Below are 25,493 nucleotides of genomic sequence, written 5' to 3' on the forward strand. Positions count from 1 at the left end.
GCAGAGGGTGATGTGGGCTCAATCCCCTGACTCTGGGATCATGACCTGAGCCTAAATCAAGAGTCAGACACTCAACTGACTGAGCCAACCAAGTGCCCCTATTTTTTTTTTTTTTAATTTTAGAGGGGAAGGGTGAGAAATGCAGAAGGAGAAAGAGAATTTTAAGCAGGCTCCACACTCAGTGCAGAGCCCAATGTGGGGCTTGATCCCACACCGTGGGATCATGACCTGAACAAAAATCAAGAGTCGACGCTCAACCAACAGAGCCATCCATACACCCCTGGAATATGCTTTTGCAACATACACCAGTGCTGTAGTGGTGACACCTTTGATGAGTGAGCTGGACTGGGTTCAGGAACCGTCATTAATTCGTTTATTTATTCAGTAGATACTTAATGAATATCTATTAATAAATTTGGCACCTTCCTAAGGGCCGGGGATACTCTCATGAACCAGAAAAAAATATTTCTGTTCTAATTGGAATATGAATAATAAATAGGATGATCAAAAATTCTCACAAGAAGGAAAAAGATGATGTGATAGAATGCAGTGGAGGAAACGGAAGCGTTTCATTTTGCGTGGAGGGAGAAGGGAGGAGGGAGGACCTGAGCTGGGCCCCCTGAGGGGTAAGGAGGCAGCTATTGGAAAAGCCAGGGGAGAGAATTGCAGGTGGAACTACCAAGTCTAAAACATATGAGCTGCGTGTCTCGAGTTGTGCTAATAATGGGAATTTTCAACTTGACTTTTTCCCCCTAGCCTTACAATCTGTTAGCATTTTAACAATTGTTATAAGACATTGCGGATTTTGGGTTTATATAGCATATTATACCTTGCATCCATATAGATTTATAAACCTTCGGCAGAACACACTTCTAGCTGCAGTGGTGACAGTATCCTTTTTGGTTTCCAACTTTTTCTGACGTTCCAATTGCTACCTCTAACATTGAAAAAAAAAAGCATTTTATCTGGCTTGTGGGTTGGGGGTGGGGTACGTAGAGAGCACTTAGCTTGACATTGACTTTCCTTGGGATGGTTTACACCAAGCTCCTCCTTCGCATCGGAGGCATTTATGACTTTAGGTTCAGTGTTGGCTGATCCCTTTTCAATGACTTATTAATAAGTAAGGCTCATACAGATTTCATGTGGATATGTTAACATTGGGTTCTCCTACATGGGGCTACTTTAAATCCTGACGTAAGCCAGTGTGTTCGCTAAACTACTCGGGAATTATACTTTTGCCTAATGCACAGGAGAGAAGAACTAAGATTTGTAGAGTTACTAGAATGTTCTTTTATACTTGGAATGTTGCCCTTCTTGAATGTCACATTCACTCAACTTCTCTAGATAGAGTATGCTTTATTTCTGGAAGGTTGTCTTTTCCCAGAAGAGAGTACATGATGGGTTAAGGGAGATCAAGATTCCTTTTATGATATAATATGATATGATATTTTATTATATGATATGATAGTCCTTTGCTTTTGCTATAATTTGGCTAAGGTTTCTTTGGGACTTCATATTGTCAAACTCCTGTCAACCAAATGCAACCTGACATCCCACTAGAAAATAATAATTACCCATTGTAGCACCTTTCACAAGTACCTGCTGTGCAATCGAGAAAGTATTTCACACCAGCGAAGCAAATGGATGTTCATTCAATTTATTCACAGTGGCAGGAAATACCGTGGCCATTGCTTTCAGAGCACCGAGAAACTCAAGAAATAGGCCATAATATTGCACATATTTTATTTCTTCCTGAGTCCATGAAGGTAGATGTAACTTCAACCTTAGCAGCCAGGGCTGTAGGAAGATATAAATCAGGGGTTCTTGGACTGAGCTCCCTAGAGAGTTTCAGGGTATGTTTGAAGTCCCTAGCATTAATGTGCCAAATTGTGAGGATTCTAACGAGCATCTTTTTGAAGGGAGGGTGCACTTCTCCCAACAATCTCTTTGTAGCCGGGGCTGGTAAACTACGGCCCGAAGGCTGAATTCACCTGCCCCGGTTTTTGAAAATAAAATTTTCTTGAGATGCAGTCACATCCATTTGTTTAGGTGATGTCTATGGCTGTTTTCGAGGTACAGTGAAAACTTGAGTAGTAGCTACAGAGAACGAGTGGCCCATAAAACCTGAAATACTGACTAGCTATCTGGTCCTTTACAGAGAAAGTTTTGTTGAATACTGTTGTAATGGATTTGTAAGTTAAAGATTATTGCATTTGACCTTTGGTCCTGGTAGCAGAGTTATTATCTATGCCACTAACCTATATTTCAAACACGAAGGACATTCTAAACATGAGACGTTTAAAAGAGTTTAACATTCTAGCTCCATTCGTGGAGGGTCTTATATACATGAATTCCAAAGAAGTTAAAAAAAAATGTAAAGGAAGTACATTTATTTCCCCTTACTGACACTCCAGCATTTGATTTGTATTTAAAAATGTCTTAATGTTGATGGTCAACATAAAATGTACAGGAAACTGTGGTTCTACAAAGGCTACTAAGGAAAATGCCAGCCTACCTTTGAAAATGTAAAACTTAACTTTCTTCAGGTATAAAATTGCCCACGGCTTCTGAACCAAATAAACCATCGGCTGGAACCAAGATGGAGAAGGAAAGTCGTAATAACCAGTCCTAAATGAACAAAACTTTGATTGAGGGAGCTCACATATTTTTTTTTTTAATTTATCTTTTTAAGATTTTGTTTTTAAGTGATCTCTACACTCAACGTGGGCTTCGAACTTACAACCCCTGAGATCAAGAGTTGCATGATCTACCGGGCCAGCCAGGCACCCCATGGAGTCCACATTTTAAGCTCCCAGCCATGCTGGGCTGGTAATGGAGATATAAAAAATGAGAGTGAGTCCAGGGCCTGCACTATACCTCCTCCTGCTCACATCATCTGTATTTAGCTTCCTTTAGTCTTTTCCTTCCCCCTGATTTCCTGCCCTTTCCTTCTTCAGGTATCCAGGAAAGCATCAAACTGAGTCTGATTTGTCTTTCCCTTTGTCTTCTAGAGCAGGCAACAAACAATAAGCATGTGAATGAGTCCACAATCCCTCCCAACGGAAGTAATCACTAAGATATGATATACAGCCCAACTTCCTTTTTGCAAAGTATTTTTAAAGTGTAGAACAGGGGGACTTGAATTAAACGAGGTATATTGAGATACCCCTCTCCAGGGCTTACTGCTAATGAGTCTTCTGTGTGTAAGAACTGACTCCCAGCTTTAGCTCAGGGAGGGCTGTATTAATTCACACCCTGTAGGGAGGGGGCCTCAGGTGCATTGCAGGACTTTGTTAGTTTGCCATCCAGCCATTCATTCATTCGTCAACTCCTCAAACGTTTACTGTGCTTATTCTGAAGTGGGAATCAGAGTAGTAGACACTGGGAAATGATGACGACATCAGCTCTCTTGGGGAGTACATAGACCGGTGATAGAAACAGATAACGCAGCGTATGTCTGAACAGCAAGACCCCATCACATGGTCCAAAGTTAGACAGAGAAATAAATGTGACCTGTACGGTGGGACGATGCCATAAGCAAGATTGCTGCCAGTACTACATAAAGGCTAGTAGTGGGTAGTTTTGGAAAGGATAAAAGGACAAGACCCTGTAACGTATAATGACCTATAAGCTACCTGAGGCTAGGTACTTAGTAGGTGCCATCTCAATATGGAGACTAGAAAATTTAAACAAAGAGTATGATTACCGTGTTTTGTTACAGATCTCATATTTGTAATTGGAGACTTGCTTGCAAGTTGACCTGTTTCTGGTGAGACAGGCAAAATCCCTTGTCAGAAACTTAATGGTTCCCAAATATCCAGATACACTACTTACTTTACGTAAACAGAAGACAAGATCATCTGAGTTACATTTTTTTTTTTTTTTCCCCTCCTGGATGCCTTGTATTTACTGAGACAGCCCATGTTACTCAGAACGCTATTTTCTTTTCATTATAGCCATCTCTACAGTTAATTGTGTTAAGGTGCTGCTATTAACATTAGGTATTACTGTTGGATCTGGATGGACTTTTGGGTTGTATTAAAGCATATACTTTCTTGTCTTGAGAATACTTTCTTTTCTGAGGAAAAGAGGGCACCTCCTTATAAATGGAAATATACTTACCATCTTTCAATGGACATGAGTTTAAAAAAAAAGGAAAGAAAGAAAACCACGATCCTGCAAACAAAATACAACCACCGTTATGATTTTAATTTATAAAGCATGCACTCTTTCCCAGGCCTTTGCAGAACACCGTGATTATCGTACTGGGTGGGCATTTTTCTATCTGCCACCCCCCCCCCCCAGAAAAACCCACAGAATAAAACTCTACCATAGTCCAATTTTTAAGCCCATATAACATCACTCCCTACGGCAGCAAAACAAAACATATGCAGTACAATTCACCAAACCATTCATGGAGGCATCATTGAACTTGAACTTGCCTAGTCCTCTGTCTTCCCGTTAGCATCCACCGCAGGGTCTTTAAGAATCGTTGCCCAAAGAAGCCTGTTCCAGGCCACCACTTGTTTGGGGCCCAGCCCTCCATTTTGAAATCCTGCAGCATCTTTTTTTTTTTTTGTTTTTTTGTTTTTGTTTTTGTTTTTCTTTCTTTCCCATGGGGCAGTGTTATATCTCTGAGTCCTGTGACCATTTAGTTTTCTGCTCCATTTCTTCTCTGTTTAGACACTGCCATGCCCCGTCCTACATACTAATTACTGACTTTTTGCTTCTGCATTGCTTGATTCATTGTGTCACATTTTCCCATGTGAAAGTGGATCAGGAACCTTGGCAAGGTGGTTAATGGATTTAAGAGTCAGTCGTATTTAACCCTGGAAGTCATAGCAAAATAAGAACCAGTGGCTGACCCATTTTATAAACCAAGCTGTGGTAAGTTTTAGCTGCAGACTACTAGTGGATTTCACCATGGTGGCAAGCATCCATAAAATTTGAACAGGATAGAGGACACACCCTCCCTTTTTACCTTTACCTCTTAAACTTTGGCCGAAACTACTGCTTTTGTTGTTATTACACCTCTATGGGGAGCCACATAACGGAGTGGAAATAACCCCGGAGTGGGAGTTAGGACTTTTGGATTTTAGTCCGACTCTGTCACTAATGAAATTGCATGGAATTTCAGTGTCGTCAGGTCCACATACTGGATCTCAATTCCCTCGTCTTTTTAAAATGAGGTTATTTGTTTGGCCAAATCATCTTTAACTTCCTGTCTGTCTCTGTTCACGTATTCAGAAACCACTTATTTACCTTCATTATATTCCAGTCACTAAGCTAAGGACCATAGCTATAAATATGAAACCTAAGCAAGAAAGAAATTCGTATTTTCCTTCTGCAGACTTCTGTGGGGGTACTCTTACTTTTAAGAACAAATTTTACGACACTGGAAGGGGCCTAGATCTCAAAATTAAGAGAGGCTGTTGATAATTAGTCTCGAGGGGGAGATTGGGAAGCCCTGGATTAACCCTTTTTCAGCATTACCACCAAGATCCTTTAGCAATCCAACAGCATGAGCTGAGTAATAAATATTGGGTATGACTCCTTATTAGTAGGTTGCCTCGTTTGATTTTGTCCCCGTGGTTACTTTGGAACAACGCAGTCCATTGTGGTTGACTAGATAAAGCTTCTTCCCGGTTCACACAGGCCTCCAGTTAACTTCCTTTTCCTGAGGAACATGGTCACATTTCCCTTAAAGCAGTTCATCGCAAATACATTAGAATAGATAGAGTGAGCCAGAAACCTGAAATCTCCATTAAAACTCACTCTGGTTCTTTTCTTGGAAGACCAAAATGGGGAAGAGAAAGGAAGAGAGGACTTTCCACACGTCCCTTTGAGGAGGTGTTTTGCATCAGAGTGGGGCAGATATCTTTCCAGCCTTTGGTACTGGCTCAGTCCAGGAATATCCCCTCCCTTCTCCCACCCAGATTCTTCTCCTTGAAGGCAGTTTGCGTTGCAACTCTTTGGCACGTAAAGACTAATCTCCGGCAAGAAACAAGAGGGTTCGTCATGGCTCGCTAGTCTTATTATTATTATTATTATTTTTTATTGCTATCTTTAAAACCAACCACTATGTTGTTTGCGGTCAGTTGTTCTGTTTCCAAACAGCCGCCACTACCGTTCATGTTTCACAAACTCTTTGATGTCAGTGGGAATGAGTCAGCTCAAAAGGGCCTGGGCCAGCCTTGGCTAGCTGAAGGGCAGGACGTGGGGCCTGAGAGCCTTTGCACGATCCCTGCCGCAAGTTGGGATCTCCCAACGACCCTACCTTTGACATCGCTGCAACCAGGTTACACGAGTTCCTTCTAATTACCTATGACGAGCTTAACTCCCAACTGCCCGTGCTGGGCTGGAGAGGCGTGTCTATACGATTCGGTTAATTTTATTCCGCATGGAGGACGCGCTGTACTTAGGAATCCCGATTTCTCTTCAGAAGTGGCACCTACCTCTTACTCTACCAGGGTCCCACACTAGCCCTGGGAACTTGAATCACGCTCATATGTGCCTGTTTGCAGATGGTGAGATAAAAACCAGATAAGTTCTACTTTTTCTGCCGCTTCAAAGAGAAGCCTGGACTTGGAGCGTGTTTGATGTCAATGTCGAGATGCACGCCGTCTCAGGACAGCAGTCGGTGTTACCGATGTAGCAGCTTTCTTTCACGGCGTGCTTTTTTTTTAAAGATTTTTCTTTTTTTTTTTTTTCCCTCGCTGGCTTGATTGGCTTTCTGCTTTCTTTGCCACATGGGCCCACCTTACTCCCCATCGCTGCAGAGAATACTAGAAACTCACAGAGATTCCAAAAGGATAGTTTAAGTTCTTGGTGTGATAATGTATGTGTGTGTGTGTGTTATTATTTTTTTTTCCTTCTCCAGGCCCACCATCTGCTCCCCTCAACTTGATCTCAAACGTCAATGAGACATCCGTGAACTTGGAATGGAGCAGCCCTCAGAACACAGGTGGTCGCCAGGACATCTCCTACAATGTGGTGTGCAAGAGATGTGGGGCTGGTGATTCCAGCAAGTGCCGACCCTGTGGAAGTGGGGTCCACTATACCCCCCAGCAGAACGGCCTGAAGACCACCAAAGTTTCCATCACTGACCTCCTGGCTCACACCAATTACACATTCGAAATCTGGGCCGTGAATGGGGTGTCCAAGTATAACCCCAGCCCGGACCAGTCGGTGTCTGTCACCGTGACAACCAACCAAGCAGGTAGGAATCCGATCTACTTTATGGTATGATATAAATAGAGAGAGGGGGCGCTCGGCTGGCTCGGTCGGTTGAGTGTCTGACTTTGGCTCGGGTTGTGATATCGTAGTCCGTGGGTTTGAGCCCCTCATCGGGCTGTGTGCTGACACCTCAGAGCCTGGAGCCTGCTTCCGATTCTGTGTCTCCCTCTCTCTCTGCCCGTTCCCCATTCTCTCTCTCTCCCTCTCTCTCACAAATAAAAAAAATTTCAAAAGTTTAAAAAATAAAAAATAAATAAATGTACAGAGATAAAGGGCTTATGGAGGTATCCATGAATTAACTTAGACTTAATTCTACAATTAAACTGGAACCCCATGGATCTGATTATAAACCTGCGAGCTGCCTTGTAATACAAAAGATTCTTAGAAGAATGATCATTCGTTCCACCAATACTGTTTTGGACACCCAACTGCATAGCATGCCCTATGCTAAGTGGTGACGATCACATGAGATTAAAAGACGCTGTCTGATTGAAAGGGGATGACAGTCGGTGAGATGGGTCACTCCATGCTGGACTTCTCTTGTCAGGGATTCATATCAGCCATTTTGATCACAAGGCCCATGGTTGGACATCAGAGCATTTAACAGATTATTTTGGCTTATAAAATTGCTTTTTTTTTTTTTTTTTTTTAAATTTTTTTTTCAACGTTTTTTATTTATTTTTGGGACAGAGAGAGACAGAGCATGAACGGGGGAGGGGCAGAGAAAGAGGGAGACACAGAATCGGAAACAGGCTCCAGGCTCCGAGCCATCAGCCCAGAGCCTGACGCGGGGCTCGAACTCACGGACCGCGAGATCGTGACCTGGCTGAAGTCGGACGCTTAACCGACTGCGCCACCCAGGCGCCCCATAAAATTGCTTTTTACCAATGCAGAGCACCATAGTGGCATGTGCTGTCTTTTCCAACAAAAGCATCAGGGGCTATGTTTTGATCTTGTTTGAATTAAAAAAAAAAAAAAATGTATACCGACCTCTACTAGAGTCATCAGGTAAATCTGTGGATGGTGAAGAGATTAATGGGCAGCTCTCTCTGTGTGGTTTGGCAGAATTTTCCTCAAAATACATAGTAGGTTTGCAGCCCCTTTGCTAGGTGAATCCATAATTGACACGTGGGGGGAGAGTGCATTTACCCCATTTTCGGCATCACTTTCCTCTTCTAATTCAGCCGACTTGAAGACATTCTCTGTTCATGAAGAGTTTCTGCTGAGTTCATTGCAGAACTGTTACAAAGTCTCGAATATCTATAAAATGTTTCAAAGAGCAAAGCCGAATCTGGGTTTGTAAATTGCAGCTCCTGACCCACTGGTTCCCGCTCATCCCTTGCAAACGTTTTCACGCTTTCTCCAACTGATTTTCCATCCTGGGTCTCTGCCACCTGCTTCACATTGCTGGCTCCCTGTTATTTATTTCTGGTGAGTTAAAGGGGAATAAGAAAAAAAAAAAAAAAAGAGCGATAGCTTATCCTTTCATGAGGCCCTTAAGAACAACAAACTTCGCCCGAAAAGGATTGTAAATTGCCAAGCAGTCCTATCACCTCTTACTGTACTTCCCTCTCAAATGAATGTTTCAGTAAGTGCACTCAATAGTTAAGTAAAATATATCTGTATTAATTGATCCTGTAGTGAAAAGTATTCCAGGGTCCCACTCCAAAGCCATTATTTTTCCCCTTGCCCTGAACTCTCTAGAATAAATACAAAGTTACGACTCGGGTGGGGGTTTTAAACTGGGGCTCGAATGGCGAATCTTACCGGAAAGTAGCTTCAAGTGTACAGATGTGACCCGTCTTGTAAAATACGTGGTGTGAACAGATCGTCTGGTTTTGCTCTGGTCTTTTATTTCTGCGCTTTCGGGTGTTGAACACGGTTAGTGGTGATCCGCTTTATTTTTCTACAAAGACTGGTGTGATTTAGGAGGTTTTGATAGCATCGCAAGTACTCTGTCTTTGCCAGCTTTTTATTGGTTCTTTTTTGGAAATATTGCCCGTGGATCCTGGGGAACATATTGGTGCTACTGCTGTCTCTGAGTTAGACGGGGCCAGCCTCTCTGCGCCCGCTGGGGAATCTGGTTTATGATTCAATCAATATTCTTATGTTCGGCCTGACGTCCGTGTCCTCAGACACGTCGCTACTTTGTGTTCTTAACTGATTTAAAAGTAAGAAGGGACTTTTTGAGGCCTCAGCTGTACAAGGTGAAGTCATTCTCTTTGGCCGAGAATAGCCATTGGGAGACATGCTGAGGACAGGCTTGGCTCCCACAGATTTTGTAGGGGGACCCTTATGACTCTCTGTATACGTAAGAATGCGGGCCAAGGGATTATGTCAGCTCCTACCAGGCCAGAAGGCCCAAGGAGTGCAAAGAAGGCAGGCTAAAAAGCCTCCGAAAGAAGAAAACGTGCAAAAACAATACGAGAGAGGGAGGGGAAGAAAGTCTAAGTTTTATTAAAAATGTAGGTGTAATTCTTTTCGATCTAGCAGAAGGGGGTGGGGGGAACGGAGGATTCCTCTGACACAGTGAGGTTTTCTCTGCTGTGGTGAGCAGACCCGCCGGGCGGTTTGCTGAACAGGACAAACTTCCAGCTCCCTCTTTTAATTTTCATGACGGGTAATGCTGGGAAGCTGTTCAAAATTAAAAATAAATCTTTCAATAAGGAGACCTCCTATGTGGCCAGCCAGAAAGCTTTCACTTAGCAGAGAGTTGTGTATGTGCGAAGCACTGCCTCATTACAGGATCTGGAGTTCCCTAATTCGATATCAGCGGAATAGTTTATCTTTGATTAACAAACCCTTTCTTCATAGTAGGGCAAATTAATAACGCAGGCCAAAATTCTGGGTGAATGTGGCAACCGTAGACTCTATCAAACCTCCCCTAAGCGTATTTACGTACACACAATTATATTGTAATTGCAGTCATTCCTATCATTTCATTAAACTCAATTCCTTAGGGACCCCTGTAGGCAATGATGGCTCATTCTGTAAGGAATCCATAGAATAAATGCATATTAGCATTTACCACCTGAAAGCCCCAGTTTAGGGGCTCGCCTGTTCTGCCTTGTTTTCACAGGGTTCTTTCTCTCATCAGTTCCTTATTCAACAAACACTACAGGCCTTCCTTAGATACCTGGTTTTGTCACCAGGACCTCTGAGACGCTCAGAGCTGAACAGGTTCAGGAAGGTGGCCTGACTCACCCGAGGTAACGTCAGGGCCAGTACCTGAAACCAGCGAGCACCCTCCCTGCTCCTGAAAGGACAAAGTTGCTTTCTTTTACCATTATTGGATAATTAATAGCATCCCTGTATCCAGCCTGGCATTCTCCCCTTTTAGGCGACCAGTATCTGGGCACCAGAAAGGTAGGTCTGACCGGCCTTTGATCCTTTAGTTGTGGAATGTGGTGTGAATGGGCTGGTGTTCTCACATGGTTATTTAAATCATTCTCACCCAGGTCCTATTGTTGGGGTCTTAAGAAGTAACTAACAAGATGCTCTTCCTCCCCTCCTGAATTCAAACCCAATTGACACTGGGGACCAGACCCCTGGAGCTCAGGATGTCAGCTTTATTGCCGACCATCTGATTGAAGGATGTGAGCTTTATTTCCGGGGCCAAAAGGGCTGGCTCTTAAAGACACTTGCCCAGTGTCACCCAGAGATGGTCTGGCTCAGCTGGCTGACGGCAGGCTCCCTGAAGGATCAAGCCTGTGCCCCCGAGGTTGTCCACTCTGTGCAGGTGGGAGGGTGTCAGACAGCAGATTTCCGTGAGAGAATTCATCCCCACCCCCACCCCATGCCAAGAGTGGGAAGGAGAAGCCGGGAAGAGGGTGAGGGTGGGAAGCTCCCTCGGGAGTCCCCCGGTAGGAGAAGAACAGACCAGGAAAAGACAACTCCTCCCTCCCGACACTTCCCTGCATTACAGTCCAAAAGGAACAAAGTGAGATTCCCTGGGAAAACTGAACCTGTCCCTTCCTCCGTCAAACATCCTGTGGCAACTGTTACGTGTTTTGTTTAGGAGAAGATGGTTCTGGTGTTTATGAAAAGGGAATACGAAGACGGCCGGGTGATTTGTTTTCTAAATGGCTTTCCTTTGGTTTACTTTTACTCAAGTGGACCATCTCGGGCAAATGAATACAGGATGTGTCGCCAGGAGAGAGAGAGGCTGTAGAAAGGAAACAAGGGTTTTTCCTTTTCCTGGCCAAGCAACCGAGCTGTGAACCTTTTTGCAAAAAAACATGCTGAAATGGCAGCCAGCAGTAGATCTGAAGATCTCAGAGTCAGCTTGCACCGTTTCACACACCCCCCCCCGAAGCCCCCCACCCCTGTCTTTCAGTTCTGCGGCCGAATGGTACTCAAGGTTGTTTCGTCTGTTGTTCATTGTTAGGAACTGCTATGGGTAATATTCATTCCCTCCTAACCCCCAGTTGCACCTGGGACGGTGAGCTGTGGCACGTTTATTTATTTGATTGTTTCTTTGTTTCTTTAAGTATAAACTCTACACCCAACACGGGGCTCAAACTCACGACGCCCCGACCGAGGTCAAGAGTCTTTATGCTCTACAGACTGAGCCGGCCAGGCGCCCCAGTGATCACACCTCTGATTTTTCCTTTGCATGAGATACTCTTCTAAATCCTTGACGATGAAATGGCATCTGGTAACCTCTTGTCAGCACAGCTGCAGTGTCCCTGTGACAAACATCTTTAACACACTGAGTTTGGAGGAGTTCAGATATTTGGTGGATTGCATAATTATTTGAACCTAGCTGATCTCTAAGATCTTTTCTAATTCCAAAAGTCTGTGATTCCGAGAATATAGCCATGAGTTATGGGCATGAAGAAGTCGGGCTTATTCCCACAGGATGTTCGGGAATGGGCTCCCAAGGCAATTCCAAGGATGGGGGAAATTCCAAAAAATGCTTCCGCAGAATCAGCAGGGTGCACCTGAATCCTGCCTTCTCTCTACCCCTCCAAACTCACACCTACCAAGGTATTTCCTTGGAAGGGCAACACAGTAAGCTAGCTGCCTCTCGAGTATGGTTCTTCCATACGCCGCCCTGGACATTTGGCAATGCCTGGAGATCTTTCTGGCTGTCACGGGTGGGAGTGCCATTACAGTTCGTGGGTGAAAGCCAGGGATGCTGCTAAGCACCCCATCATGCGTAGGACCGCCCTCACGATGAAGAATTATCTAGTTCGAAATGCCCATGGTGCCAAGACGGAAAAACGCTAGTGATATACATTTGAAAAGGAAATTTCATGACTTCATAGAAATTCCGACTTTCCAAGGGTTCCATCGCCAGCCTGTCTCTGCTTGGTTCCACTGCTCCATGCCAGGAACATAATCCTTCCAACGCTGCTCTTAGAGGGTTATAAACAGCCCTTTGGGGGCCCTTGTGAAAGAATCCCAGTTGCCTTGCCATTGCATGAACTGGTGCTCCTTGTCATACTAGCCTTGTTCTCTAGGATGGACAATCAAGAAGACCGAAAAGGCAAAACAGAAACAAAAACAAAACCCACCACATCACCAATAAAATGACAGGACACCTCGACGTTAATGCCACCGCACAGTCCATAGCAGATACTCAAGTCCTGTTTGTCACTTAACACGTTTATTTATAGCCAAAAACAATCAATGAATTCTTTCTCGAGTAGTGATAAATTTAATAAAACCAAAATAATGAGTAGAGAAAAGAAAATAACTGAGTACAAGAGGCATACTGTCTTTTATGACTCAACTGGCAAGTTCCCATTCTTTCTTTCTCTGTCATCTTTTAATTAGACAGATTATGTTATTTGAGTAGGATAATGGAGAACGGTGGGAATTCTCATCCCCACTGGGTATAATTGCTACCTGTCTTCTACCTGGTAAGGGGGAGGCTTCAAGGACACGGTGGGAGAAACAGGAACATCTTAGAGCAATTGAGCTAGGAAATGTGCTCCAGGAATGGTGGCGCCAGACTTTGTGGGGTCTGAGGCTTAGACAATTTTTGTGCGATTTCAAGCACAAAAATCAAGCGCAAATATCAAATGAAGGACAGAGCTTTGGAAAGGACCTGTGCAAACTTCTTTCGCTTCAGTGTGTATAATTCTGCCCCCGACTAGGGTGACATGAACACAGATGTCAGGTAATGGGGCCATTGTGGGATGGCAACCAAGGGTAGGAAGGAATAGGAAGAAGGGAGAGACATCAGGAAGGCCAGTTTGGTCTGGTGTGAAAAGGCCTTGGAGAGCAAAGTCGTTCTGGAATGGTGCTGGCCACAGTTAGGCGTGAGGGGCAGCATGGGAGTGGCCTCAAGTGTGGTTCGCAATCAAAGTAACAGGCAGAAAGCACACCCCTGGCGACTTGGAGAATGGTGATGGAATATTAAGCCAAATAGGACGTGACCAGAATCGACGCTTTTCTGTAAGTTTGAGAAGTGAGAGGAGCAAGGGGGAAGTTCTGTTGATATTTTTGAAGCACAGATGTCTGACTTTTCTGTTAGTGCCCTTGAGGTTGGCAAACCAAAACCCAGGGGCCAAATCTCCATCGTCTCCCAGGTGGTGTATATAACCCACTAAAAATGGTTTTTCTATTTCAAAAGGGTTGAAAATAACCAAAAGAAGAAGAATATTTTGCAACACTGGGAAATTATATAAAATTCAATTTTCTGTGTTCGTAAAGAAGTTTTGCAGGAACGAAGCCCCACTCATTCGTTGGCGGACTGTCTGAGACGGCTTTCACGGGGCAAGAGCAGGGCTGGGTAGTTTCAAGAGAGGGAGTGGCCCATACCGCGTGTATATTAACCATCTCACTCTTTGTGGGAAAAGGTTTGCCGATTCCTGCTCTGGAGTACTAAATCGAGAAAGAGGACCAGTCAGGAAGGAGGTTGAGAAGGTGTTGACATGCTGGTGTCATTTGTCAGAAACCACCCTGGTCAAGGTTGTGGTGGATTAACATTGAGATTAATCTCACATTCGAGACAATTTTCCTAATTGGCAAGACCCCTTCCATTTGGGGTCTTGGTTTGGGCTCCATAAACAAGATCTCAGGGAATCAGGTAGAATTTCAAGCATACCTTCACTCTCCTGTACCACAGACCTTTTTCCCAGTGACCCTTAGGTTTAAATGTATAATGTAGAACCTGCTTGAGTGTTCTGATCAGGCGATGTTCAGTTTTCTCGAAAATATGCATTCTGAGCACTGTTGGGTTGCTAGATGCTGACAGCGGTTTCCTTCTTAAATAGTCATAGACGCTGTCTTATACCTTGGCCCTTCGTGGAGATGATCTCTCATTTGCCTTTGATCTCTTGTAAATCATGTTCTATTTTTCTTACTCCTAAGAAAGAGGAAAAACACGCAATGAAACTAGTTGAATGTTAAGTCGGAAATCTTTCTGAAGACCCATTTTTAAAATTCTTTAAACAAGCTGTAGAGCAATTCTGTTGAGAGATTTTGCTGGGAAGTTGTTTGCGAGTCCTCGGTGGTTGGTATGTAATCCTTAGGACTTCTGAGTGGAAGCTGGTTAGAGTCCTTTCTGTGCATGAGTAATTACAGGCCCGAACCAGGCACACAATGGGCTTCAGAGAAGCCGGGCTATGGTTTTCTCATTAACAGCCCGGATCCTCCTATGGGCTCCTGGTTTACATCACAATGCCTAGGAAATGTACATTTTATTTTTTTATTAAAAAAAAATTTTTTTTTTTAATGCTTATTTGTTTTTGAGACAGAGAGGGACAGAGCATGAATGGGGGAAGGTCAGAGAGAGGGAGACACAGAATCTGAAACAGGCTGCAGGCTCTGAGCTGTCAGCACAGAGCCCGACGCGGGGCTCGAACTCACGGACTGTGAGATCATGACTTGAGCCGAAGTGGGATGTTTAACTGACTGAGCCACCCAGGTGCCCAGGAAATGTACATTTTAAAACATGCAGCACATTTTTATTTTTTTTAAGAAAGGGAACAGTCGCTTGATTCTAATGTTATACATAAAATAATTTCATGTCTATTGAATATTGTTGCCGCCTTTATAATTATTAAACATACTCACTAATTGTGATCATAATTAACAATAAAACAAACTTGGGGCGCCTGGGTGGCTCAGTCCGTTGGGCATCCGGCTTCGGCTCAGGTCATGATCTCACGGTCCGTGAGTTCGAGCCCCGTGTCGGGCTCTGTGCTGACAGCTCAGAGCCTGGAGCCTGCTTCGGATCTGTGTCTCCCTTTCTCTCTCGTACCTCTGTCTCTGTCTCTTAAAAAATGAATAAATGTTAAAAAAAATTTAAAGAGAGGATAAAACAAACCAGGAGATGTATAGTGGTACACAGCTTCTTTTGTGTGGCACCAGGGTCCATGAATTTATACTAAGGGTGGGTGCCACAAGTCCTGATGGGGAGAAAGAAAAATAAAAGAACCTACTAAATTATCCAGCTTCCAGGCTGACTGAACAGCATAGACAAATAGTGTGTATTGAGCCTACTAGTAATTACTGTATATATAAAAATTGCATTGCATTTTAAAAAAGGTATTGGTACAGTTGACCCTCAGACACTGCAGGGGTGAAGGACATCAACCCCTATACTGTCAAATGTCCACATACAACTTTTGACTCCCCAGAAGTTGACTACTAATAGCCTACTGGTGGCCAGAAGCCTTCCAATAACATAAACAAGCGATTAACACTTATTTTGTCTGTTATGTATCTTATATGCTATACTCTTACGATAAAGTAAGCTAGGGAAAAGTAAATGTTATTAAGGAATTCATAAGGAAGGGAAGATACATTTATAGGACAGTCTTGTATGGAAAACAATCCACATGTAAGTGAACCTTCTCAGTTCAAACCCATGCTGTTCAACAGTCAACTGGTTTCCCTCTAAGAAAATGAAAGTTTTATTTACACCCAAGACTGAGGACACCTTTTTTCCCCACGCCCATCCCTTCACTCTTACATAAATGTCCATATTCACATACACGTGTTTGTGTGTGTGTGTGTGTGTGTGTGTGTGTGTGTGTGAAGGGAAATCCATTCTCCGGCATTCACCCTAAACACTTGACGTCCTCATTCTGATTCGTTTTTCATTTCTCAGTGCTGTGCTTATTACTTCGAACACGAATACCGCCTTTGCACCCTCTGGAGAAGCCATCAAGAGATTTGAAAAATAAGTTCCTGGCTGAGATGAGAAATGAACAGCGCAGGACTAGCCAAGGTTTTAGGTGGGCTTCTACATTGATGAGGTATCACTCCAACTGGCTCAATTAATGACTACCTCCTCCGAGGAGCTAGGAGAGACCCTAGAGTCTAGTTTGCATTGAACATTAATAAAAAGATCCAGAGAAACTTTATCAAACCTCCCATTAGCCCCCTACTAATATCTTTAAAGGGTTTTTTCCTTTAAACACCAGGAAAACCAAGAGCTGTGCTGCAGGACTAATCTTGCATGGAAAGATCTTAAATCTACAGGGACTCATTAAAATGTGTGTCCAGATTACCCCCGCCGTACAGAGCCTTCTCCGCACATCAGTGTCTGCATGCTGTTTTCACGTGGGTGTACAGCAAGAGAGTATTCCAGATGTTGTCTTCAGGTGAAGACTTGGGAAGATTTTCTTTTTCTTTCTTTCTTTTTTTAGGTTTTACATTTTAATCTGTCAAGATAAGCAAGCCTTAACTCTATCCATCAGTGTTAAAAATAGCTTTAAAAAAAAATTCATTTATTTTGAGAGACAGACAGAGAGAGCACAAGTGGGGAAGGGGCAGAGTGAGAGAATCCCGAGCAGGCTCTGCATTGCCAGCACAAAGCCCGAAGTGGGGCTCAAACCCATGAAGCTGTGAGATCGTGACCCGGGCCGAAACCGAGAGTCAGACGCTTAACTGTCTGAGCCACCCGGGCGCCCTAAAAATAGCTCTTTTTAAAAAGGTCTTCCCCCAGCATCCACCTTTTGCGCCCAACACACACAGGCGTACTTCTTCCTCCTTGGCCTGTGCCTGAAGAATGAAAAAGATTCCATGGGCTGCCCCAGAACCACAGTGACAGAAAAGAGAGGTGTGTCACACATCAGTGTGGCCACTTCCCTAGGGACCACCCTGGCTTCGTTGGAAAATGTCACTAATGATTGGATCTCATGTGTGAAGACTGGTACCCGGAGCGCTGTGGGAATTTGGCTGATCGGTCAGCAAAATGGCCATCAATACAGGCACAGAACTGAAGAAACAGAACCTTGCATTAAATTCCTTCTTCCTCTATTCTGATAAGTTGGTCAGCTCGTGCTAAAGGAACTCTTTGTGGCTCTCCTGAACCATCTGGGTTTTTTTTTGTTTTTTGTTTTTGTGTTTTTGTTTTTTGTTTTTGTTTTTGTTTTTTAATTACAAGGCACGAGGACTACCTTTCTAAAACCCAATCTACCCAAAATATCTTCTGGGCAAATGACAATGATTTGAAATATCTGTTTTATTTTGTGATCCCTCTTGGACGGAGAGGGAGAGGGAGGAAGGAGAGGGTGGGCCACTTCTTTTTGCCTGGCATCTTCCAAATGATAAGCTCTGTGTATGAATTTCTCAGGCAGTGTGATGCTCACTGTCAAAAAAAAAAGCCTCTTTAATGAAGGCTCTGGGGTGGATGATTTTTAAAAACTTCTTATCTAGGAACCTTTTGATGGTGATGTGTGCATCCCAACAAGACAAAAATGTGACTGCGACTTCTCAGTGGGTATTAAATAGGGACTGCCACCAATGAGCTCACTTGGGTGAGATCCATCGATTAGCACAAGCACTGAATGGGGCAAGCTCACGATGGCTCCCCGGAGGGTTGCTATTTTCTAGATAACGTACTGCAAGCCATCAATCTGCCTCTTGAATCAACCCTAATTTATTTTTTTAGCATACGAGGGTGTATTTTGAGCATAGAAAGTGTCCAGGTGGGCAGAGAGCACAGCTTCCACATTCCTGCATCAAAGCCAGAGGCACACATACAAACAGGCTAGAGATTTTGAATATGCAACTAGCTGAAAGCTTATTCAAGTGTTCCCTCCACTTTCCAAGATGATCAACGACCATTTTTTTTTTTCCATCTGAAAAATTGACATGATCTGAAGAGTTGTTGGTGTAGCCCTTATTTGCACGGAAACTCACTGAATCCTACAGGGCTCTAGCAGAGCCCGATTTGGGGAATCTTCCCAGGAGGACGCTTTAGGAGACTTGAGAATTCGCGAAACTAACATCAGCTCGTTTCTCCCCATTTTAACATCGGGGCGGTGATTATCATTACAGTATGTAATTGGGATTCTTGTTGCTTTGTTTTCCACCGAAAGCAGGGAGTACAAACATGGCAGAATAGCAGCCTGTGACAATTAGTGTCATAGAACTTAAAAAGCATAAATTGTGTTCGCAGCCCTCATCGCAGACACCAATGGCGAGTAGCCATCTAATTCAGGTGTGGCTCGAAGAGGCTGGTGACATATTTAAAGAATCTTTGTGTAATATAAGAGGGTATTGTCTGGGGAAGAATGACAGACGAGAAGCCCTTTAAATCTCACTGTAAACTCTTCAAGAGTATAACCTTCATTGTACGCGTGCTTCGGATGATGGCTTTTTCTCTTTCTCTCCATCCTCTCTCTTCCCTTCCTGTTTCGGAAGGACATGAATAGTTTCGGGAAAGTGCCTGGAGTGTGCTGGTGCCCTGCTCCACTGTCTTTCTTGGAGACCATGCTGTGGGACTCTTTCTAGGTGATGTGTTGTTCTAATGAGGTCCTTTTGGGATTTACAGATTGACTCCTGGGTGGGGCCAGTAATACTGAATTTCACACCTCAGCAAGTTCTGTTAAAGAGGGGTCCCGGTGAGATGCTGTGAAACCTCCTAGTTAAAAAAGAAGAAGAGAAGAAAGAAAACAAAATTCAAGCCCTGAAACAATGAGAGATTTCCTAATTCATTCTTTGTTATTCTTTAAGACCGCAAAAGTTATCTTGAATTCTCAGACACAGATCCCGTTGGAGACATCTATTGGCCTTAATCACATTTTAAAATTGAATAGGTCCGCTGTTTCAGCTTCGGTCTTATAATGCCTGTAGGAGTTTAAACTATCTGGCACATACAATTTAGTTTCTGGCTGATACCCCAATATTTAAAAAAAAACAAAAACATTAATTCTATGGTTGCAAATTCCCAAGCTTAAAATTCCTTCTCATAAATTATGCTCCTTTCTCTAACCTCGATCATAGCTTTTATGACAATTGCCAAAAAGATAGGGTTTCAAATATGAGGGCTGTAAGAATATCATTTCGTGGCCCTAGTTTTGAGAGCATAGCATGTGGTGACCATTTGTGTATGAAGCATTTTCCAAATGTGCTGGTTGTAATTTAACCCAAAGGTCTCTGTCGCTTCTCTCCACTTACCAGTCACTTTGTGCTTGTCTCTGTAGCGACCGAGAAACTGGGCAGGAAAGATCTGGCTACAAGGAAACAAAGCTTTCCCTAAGTAGTACTAAAAACCAGCTCCTCAGCATTCATTCTATGGCTTATGGATATTGGCCCCTGAATATTTGATTTCCCTGTATTCAGACCTTTCCCAGACTTCCGTGTATGAAGCCAACTGGGAATAAAATGGAGAGTCTCAGGGTTGGATTTCTTCCCGTATCTCTCTCCCTCCCTCCCTCTCAATCTCTGTCTCTCAATCTCTCTGTCTCTTCCACCTGCAACACTCTACTTTATCATCCATGGCCATCATTTCTCATCATTTAGCCCTCGTTGTTTAAGCCAAGCAACATTTGGACTTGGAAAAATTCCAAGTAGCACAGAACACATAGATTCGCGACCAAAATTGTATTGAAATGTACCCTCTGCCTATCTATCTTACCCTGTCAGTGATAATCTGTAGCTTATAATTTCATGCTCCACTTTATTCTTTGTCAAATATTTTTCATTTGTGTGTGTGTGTGTGTGTGTGTTTGTGTGTGTGTGTGTGTGTGTTTGTTCCTGCTCTGTCCATGTGTTTTGAACTGCAATTAGAGAAAAGGACATTGAGTTATTACCCAGTAGTTTTGGATTTTAAAATGACCATGGTTGGTGAGGATGCTTACTATTTAAGGAGCTAATATCCTCAATTTTAGATTACCATAGCTTGCTTTTTTTTTTTTTTTTTTTTTTTTAGCAGCTCATGTGGTCTTTTTAAATGACCATTAGGAAAAATAGGTATCCTATTCCAATTGTATATGTGCTGGGGAATTGGATGGCTCAGGAGATGACTAATGGGACTCTAGACCTTTCCGTCTTTAGGTCACCTCCTTGAATCTGGACTACATCATAAGTGGTCCAAGTCCTGACCATCTGGCAGCCATTGAGTGGCTGTGGTAATGAAATTGGTCTCAGTCCAGGTCTTAGTCGACAGGTGTTCACATCGTAAGTGACACTAATTGACTTCCTACTCTTTCAATTTGGAAGACGGTGGACTGTCACTGAGCCGGTGATGGGGAAGGAGTTATTCATGATATATTCAGAGTCCAGCGAAAGCCAAGGAATTCAGGGCCTTGAGCTGGCACCAACCTGGCACCTCACAAATATTGTACTTGTCTCTTATGGGTTCCATTAGCCTCAGAAATTAAAAAAAAAAAAAAAAGTAGCAATCTAATTTCAAAAGATTTACAATAACTCAGAATGGCTAATGCTGCTTTTCTGTAGGTCTAGGAACCTCGTCTGTTGAGGCTTTTCTCTTCCTCTCGTATTATGGTGATTGGATGCCTCCTATGAAGATTCTATGTAAGGAAGAAAGAAAGAAAATTGCATTCTGGGCCTCTATGATAATATCAGGCAGACTCTTTGTTTCTATTCTTTCAATTTTTTCTTTGTTTTGGGGTTGATCACCAGGTCACCCAGTCGTAACACATGCTATGGAGAATGTGGTAAGTCTGTCTTCAACGCTCTTGTGAAATGAAGACCAAGGTGGAGAAGTAACTTTGAGACCTTTTATTAACAATATATTTCAGTACACAGGGTTCCGAGGCTTCATCCAGCACATACTCTTTCCATTGTTCCAGGTGTCTGAGTCCAGAATAAGCTACCGTTTATTCACTCTCACTCGGGGCCTTGACCTGAGGGTAATTTGGCCTGACTTGGAGGCCAGGTATTATTCGTATTATTAGGAGCACTAGCATGACTAGTAGTGATGCTAATTAGTACTGGTAGTACTAGGAGTAGTAAAATTTTATTCCCTGAAGTTTATCGAATAACTTTTTTTTTTTTTTTAACTACACACATTATTTGGATGTCCCCGTAGCAAGGGGCAAAGAAAGCCACACTCCTGAATCAGTTATCGCACTTACAAAGTCAAGATGACAACAGTCACAGTGGATCTGTTTATTGAAACAGACGACTCTTTTGGTGGAATGATCAATGTCTTACCTCTTTCTGAAAGGCTTTCCAGGGGTAGGAAATCATCGGGCATCTGATATAAAGTAATGAACAAGGCCTTCTATTGGTCAGTTTCTGGAGCAGGCTTTTAAGCATGTCTGCCTGTAAATGTAGAAACCTGAGTGTGGAAAGTAAAAGGCGAGAGCAAAAGATTTACTGGGCGCATCTATCTTCCTGGCTTTTAGAGTCTTTGTGATTAATACATCTTTAATAGGGGACTGATCTAGATGCTTCGCATGTCAGAAAGCTGAATGTTACAGCATTGTCTCCTTGGTTCCAAACACAGCAGGACGATTAGCAGCTGTCTGAGTAACAAAGACAACCTGAAGCCCAGAGCACAGCTTTTATTTTCCAGATTTGGAAGGCTCGAAGCTCTCCAAGAGCCGAGTTGACAGCTCGAGGAACAGAAGCCTTGATTCAGAGCAGCTAACCCTTTGCTACTCTCTATGCTGTATTTCTGCTCAGCAGAACAGAACCTTTCCTTTCCACCATCCTCCGGATTCCAGAATAAGTTTGGCAGACGTTGTTGGGCATGGAGGGGCTCACGTTGCCCAAGGCTCGTCCTCCTGTCTCATCAAGACACATCCAGACTCATTGCAACTAAGAGCTTTTCCTTGATACTTTTCAACCTCCTGAGAAGCAGTGAGAAGGTTCATCTTCCTAGCGGCATTCAGAGAAAACAAAATATCGAATTTTTTACTCTTGCTAAACTTTGCCCATTCCCTTATCTTAAAACGGTTGCCTTGCTCAGGCAAATTCTTACAAATTGCCTTCCAGTAGAAAGACTTGTTTTTCTATTTGCCTCAAACTGGCATTCGTACTTAACAGGAAATACACACTGAATCCTGCCATGTTTCTGTTGGCAAATGTTGGGCTACCCTTATTGGAACCTGCCAACAAGTTTCTTAGTAAGCAAATAGAAAGTAAAACAAGTCACTGTCAGAGGAAACAGAATACACACTTGAACTACAGCAGAGACACTCGGTGCCCCTAAGCCATCCCGTTATTCTGGGGGATACGTGCCTCGGTTCCAAGTTGAGCTTTTACTCACTTGTGATTCTACAACTAGTGGTATGGCTATACAGGTAGTAATGCTAATTTAAGATGGTAATTTTTATTTTATTTTATTTTTTATGTTTTTAATGTTTATTTCTTTTTGAGGGGGAGAGAGAGCGCGAGCAGGAGAGGGGAAGACAGAGAGGGAGACACAGAATCCGAAGCAGCCTCCAGGCTCTAAGCTGTCAGCGCAGGGCCCGACCCGGGGCTCGAACTTGGGAACCACGAGATCAGGCGCCCCTAAGATAATAATTTTTAGGAAGTAAGGGGTGCCTGGGTGGCTCAGTCGGTTAGGCATCCGACTTCAGCTCAGGTCATGATCCCGTGGTTTGTGAGTTCCAGGCTCACGTCGGGCTCTGTGCTGACAGCTGATCTTCTGTCTCCCTCTCTCTCTGCCCCTCGTGCACGTGCAGGCAGGCTTTCTCTCTCTCTCTCTCTCTCTCTCTCTCTCTCTCAAAAATAAATAAACCTTAAAAAATAGTAAAACAAGCATTTAATTAATACATTTTCTTTACTATAGAAAGCAGGGATTGCTGTACGGCTCAAATATGAAACAGAACGATTAACTCGTTACAAAAGTCCTAAGTTGCAAAAACTTAGATCTTTCATGACACCTTTAGACCTTTACCCCAAAGATTAACTAAACATTTTGGATGGGTCTAGTATTAATTTTCGTATTTCATCCCTGATACCCTTAGTTAACGCTTTTCTTTGTCTTTTATAGCCTTTTGATTATGAAATATACACACATACAGAAGAGTGGATGAAACATAAACATATAGTCAATGAATTATCCCAAAGCGAACACCTGTGCCGCCATAAACCAGGGCAAAGAATAGAATGTCGCCAACCTTCCACAGGCTTGCCCCGTACTCCCTCCACCTTCCCTAGCTTCACATACTGTTGTTTTATTTTGCAATTGAATTTTTCCATTTTAGACAATTCTTCCCTTAGCCCTCTAAGTAGTTCTCTTATGAGGTGATCCATCTGTAAAAGCTTTAAGCTTTGTCTAGACAAAGAGGTCATGTCTAAATTACCTCTGGATTTCTGGCAAGCAGGAATGCACATCGGTGGCCCTGTACCTGACTGACGTAGAGCAGACCTAAGATTTGCTCTGTTGCTGACGCTGCTGCAGGACAGCAAGCCATTTAACGTTCAGATCTCTCATTTCTTACCAGTGCAAGGAGGGGAGAGACCAGAGGCCTTTTGTGGCTCAGGGATTGAAAACTGTGGGCTCCGGGACCAGACTTGTGAATTCACCGTTTATATGCTGTCACTTGGGGCAAGCTCTTCAAACCCTCTGTGCCTTCGTTTCCTGATCTGTAAAAGGAGAACAATAATACCTGCCTCATAGGGTTTTCGTGAGGGTGATAGGATTAACTTATTCAAGGCCTTTGAGACAGTGCTGGGCACATAGTAGTTACTCAATAAATGCTCACTTGTTGAGCGTGTGTTTACAGGCGCGTGATACGGTAGGAGGATTGTATGCTTTTGAGGCAGGCACTCTTGGGCTTAAAAATTTCATTTTTAGCGCTGGTCTGATCACCGAACTTCCATGTATTACCTAAGTTTGCAGATATGCATTCAAAGGGGATAATTATAAGCGCTTCCGAGGAGATGCAAGCATGAAGCGATGTTACCGTTGTGCCCAAGGGCCTCACCGAGGAGACCAGTATTTGCTCATTTGCCCATTCTTCTCTGTTTTCCTCCAATTCACGTGGCCCAGGCCACACCAGCTGGTCACTAGGCAACGGAGAGGAACCCTTTTCTGAAAAGAAAACTCAACCGAGCCATCTGGAGAACACCACTGTCTTTCCCCGTTTAACGTTAAGACGAGCTCAGCGGAATCTTTGAGCCCAGGAATGTGGGACTCTGCTGAATCCACTCACGGGTAAAAGACCCGTGGCCGATCGTGTCCCTGCAAACCTGCATCTTCTATTCCGGGCAGGGCCGACCTCAGGGCCGCGCTCGCCAGAGGAGTGTGTCGATATCTGCTCACGGTGCATGCTCATAGGTGCATCCCCAAGAGGGGACCTGAAGGCCATTCAGGCAGCTTTAGACCACCGCTCAATCTTCTGTAGCCAGAATACACTACACTTTAGTTAGTTATTATATGAAAACGGTATTCGAAAAATGCCTTTTTTTTCTTTTTGCCAAATGGCTACACTTTACCTGAATGAATATCTGCTGTAACCCCAAATGTCAGTGAGTAGGTTAACTGACATTTAAAATTATTTCTTAGGGGCGCCTGGGTGGCTCTGTCGGTTAAGCGTCCGACTTCGGCTCAGGTCATGATCTCCCGGTCCCTGAGTTTGGGCCCCACGTCGGGCTCTGTGCTGACAGCTCGCAGCCTGGAGCCTGCTTTTCGATTCTGTGTCTCCCTCTCTCTCTGACCCTTTCCCATTCATGCTCTGTCCCTGTCTCAAAAATAAATAAACATTAAAATTATTTCTTGCCCAAGTTACATCCAGCGGGTGGTGATGAGGGAGGGGTTGGTGGGAGAGCTTTCAAGACGGACGTGGGCATCAACATCCAGCGGGCAGACTGTAAGTTAGAGAGGATGGAGGAACCAAAGACGCGGGCCTAGAAGAGGAATAGTCACTTAAACCCACATTCCCTTGCTGAAATTCAGTCACGTGAGCCATCTGACATGTAAGGGAAATGTAGCCCGTCTGAGCAGCTCCATCCCAGAACAGTTATTTATTCTTTTTTAAAAAGTTTTTGAAATTTATTTATTTTGAGAGACAGGGAGAGTGAGCAGGGGAAGGAGAGAGAGAGAGAGGGAGGGAGGAAGGGAGAGAGAATCCCAACCAGGCACTATCAGT

The 25,493-nt window shown here is 43.6% G+C and overlaps 1 protein-coding gene across 7 annotated transcripts in view; it reads left to right on the forward strand.

Annotated features, from left to right (window-relative positions):
* Positions 1-25,493, forward strand: part of EPHA4 (EPH receptor A4) — a 153,707-nt gene that overhangs the window by 82,457 nt on the left and 45,757 nt on the right. For 5 of the 7 annotated variants that reach the window (XR_009254916.1, XR_009254917.1, XM_058703569.1 and 2 more), the window contains one exon: positions 6,881-7,219. The exons of 1 other annotated variant lie outside the window; for it this stretch is intronic. Coding sequence is in view for 4 of the 6 variants with exons in the window: in XM_058703569.1 (XP_058559552.1) it covers positions 6,881-7,219 (339 nt within the window). In the remaining 2 variants the exon portion in view is untranslated. Of the gene's footprint in view, positions 1-6,880; positions 7,220-16,303; positions 16,713-25,493 lie in introns of those variants that run through there. One more of the 7 variants, XM_058703596.1, reaches the window with a different exon arrangement.

This window comes from Neofelis nebulosa, chromosome 2 (genome assembly GCF_028018385.1).
Source record: "Neofelis nebulosa isolate mNeoNeb1 chromosome 2, mNeoNeb1.pri, whole genome shotgun sequence".
In the NCBI taxonomy this organism is placed as follows: domain Eukaryota; kingdom Metazoa; phylum Chordata; class Mammalia; order Carnivora; family Felidae; genus Neofelis; species Neofelis nebulosa.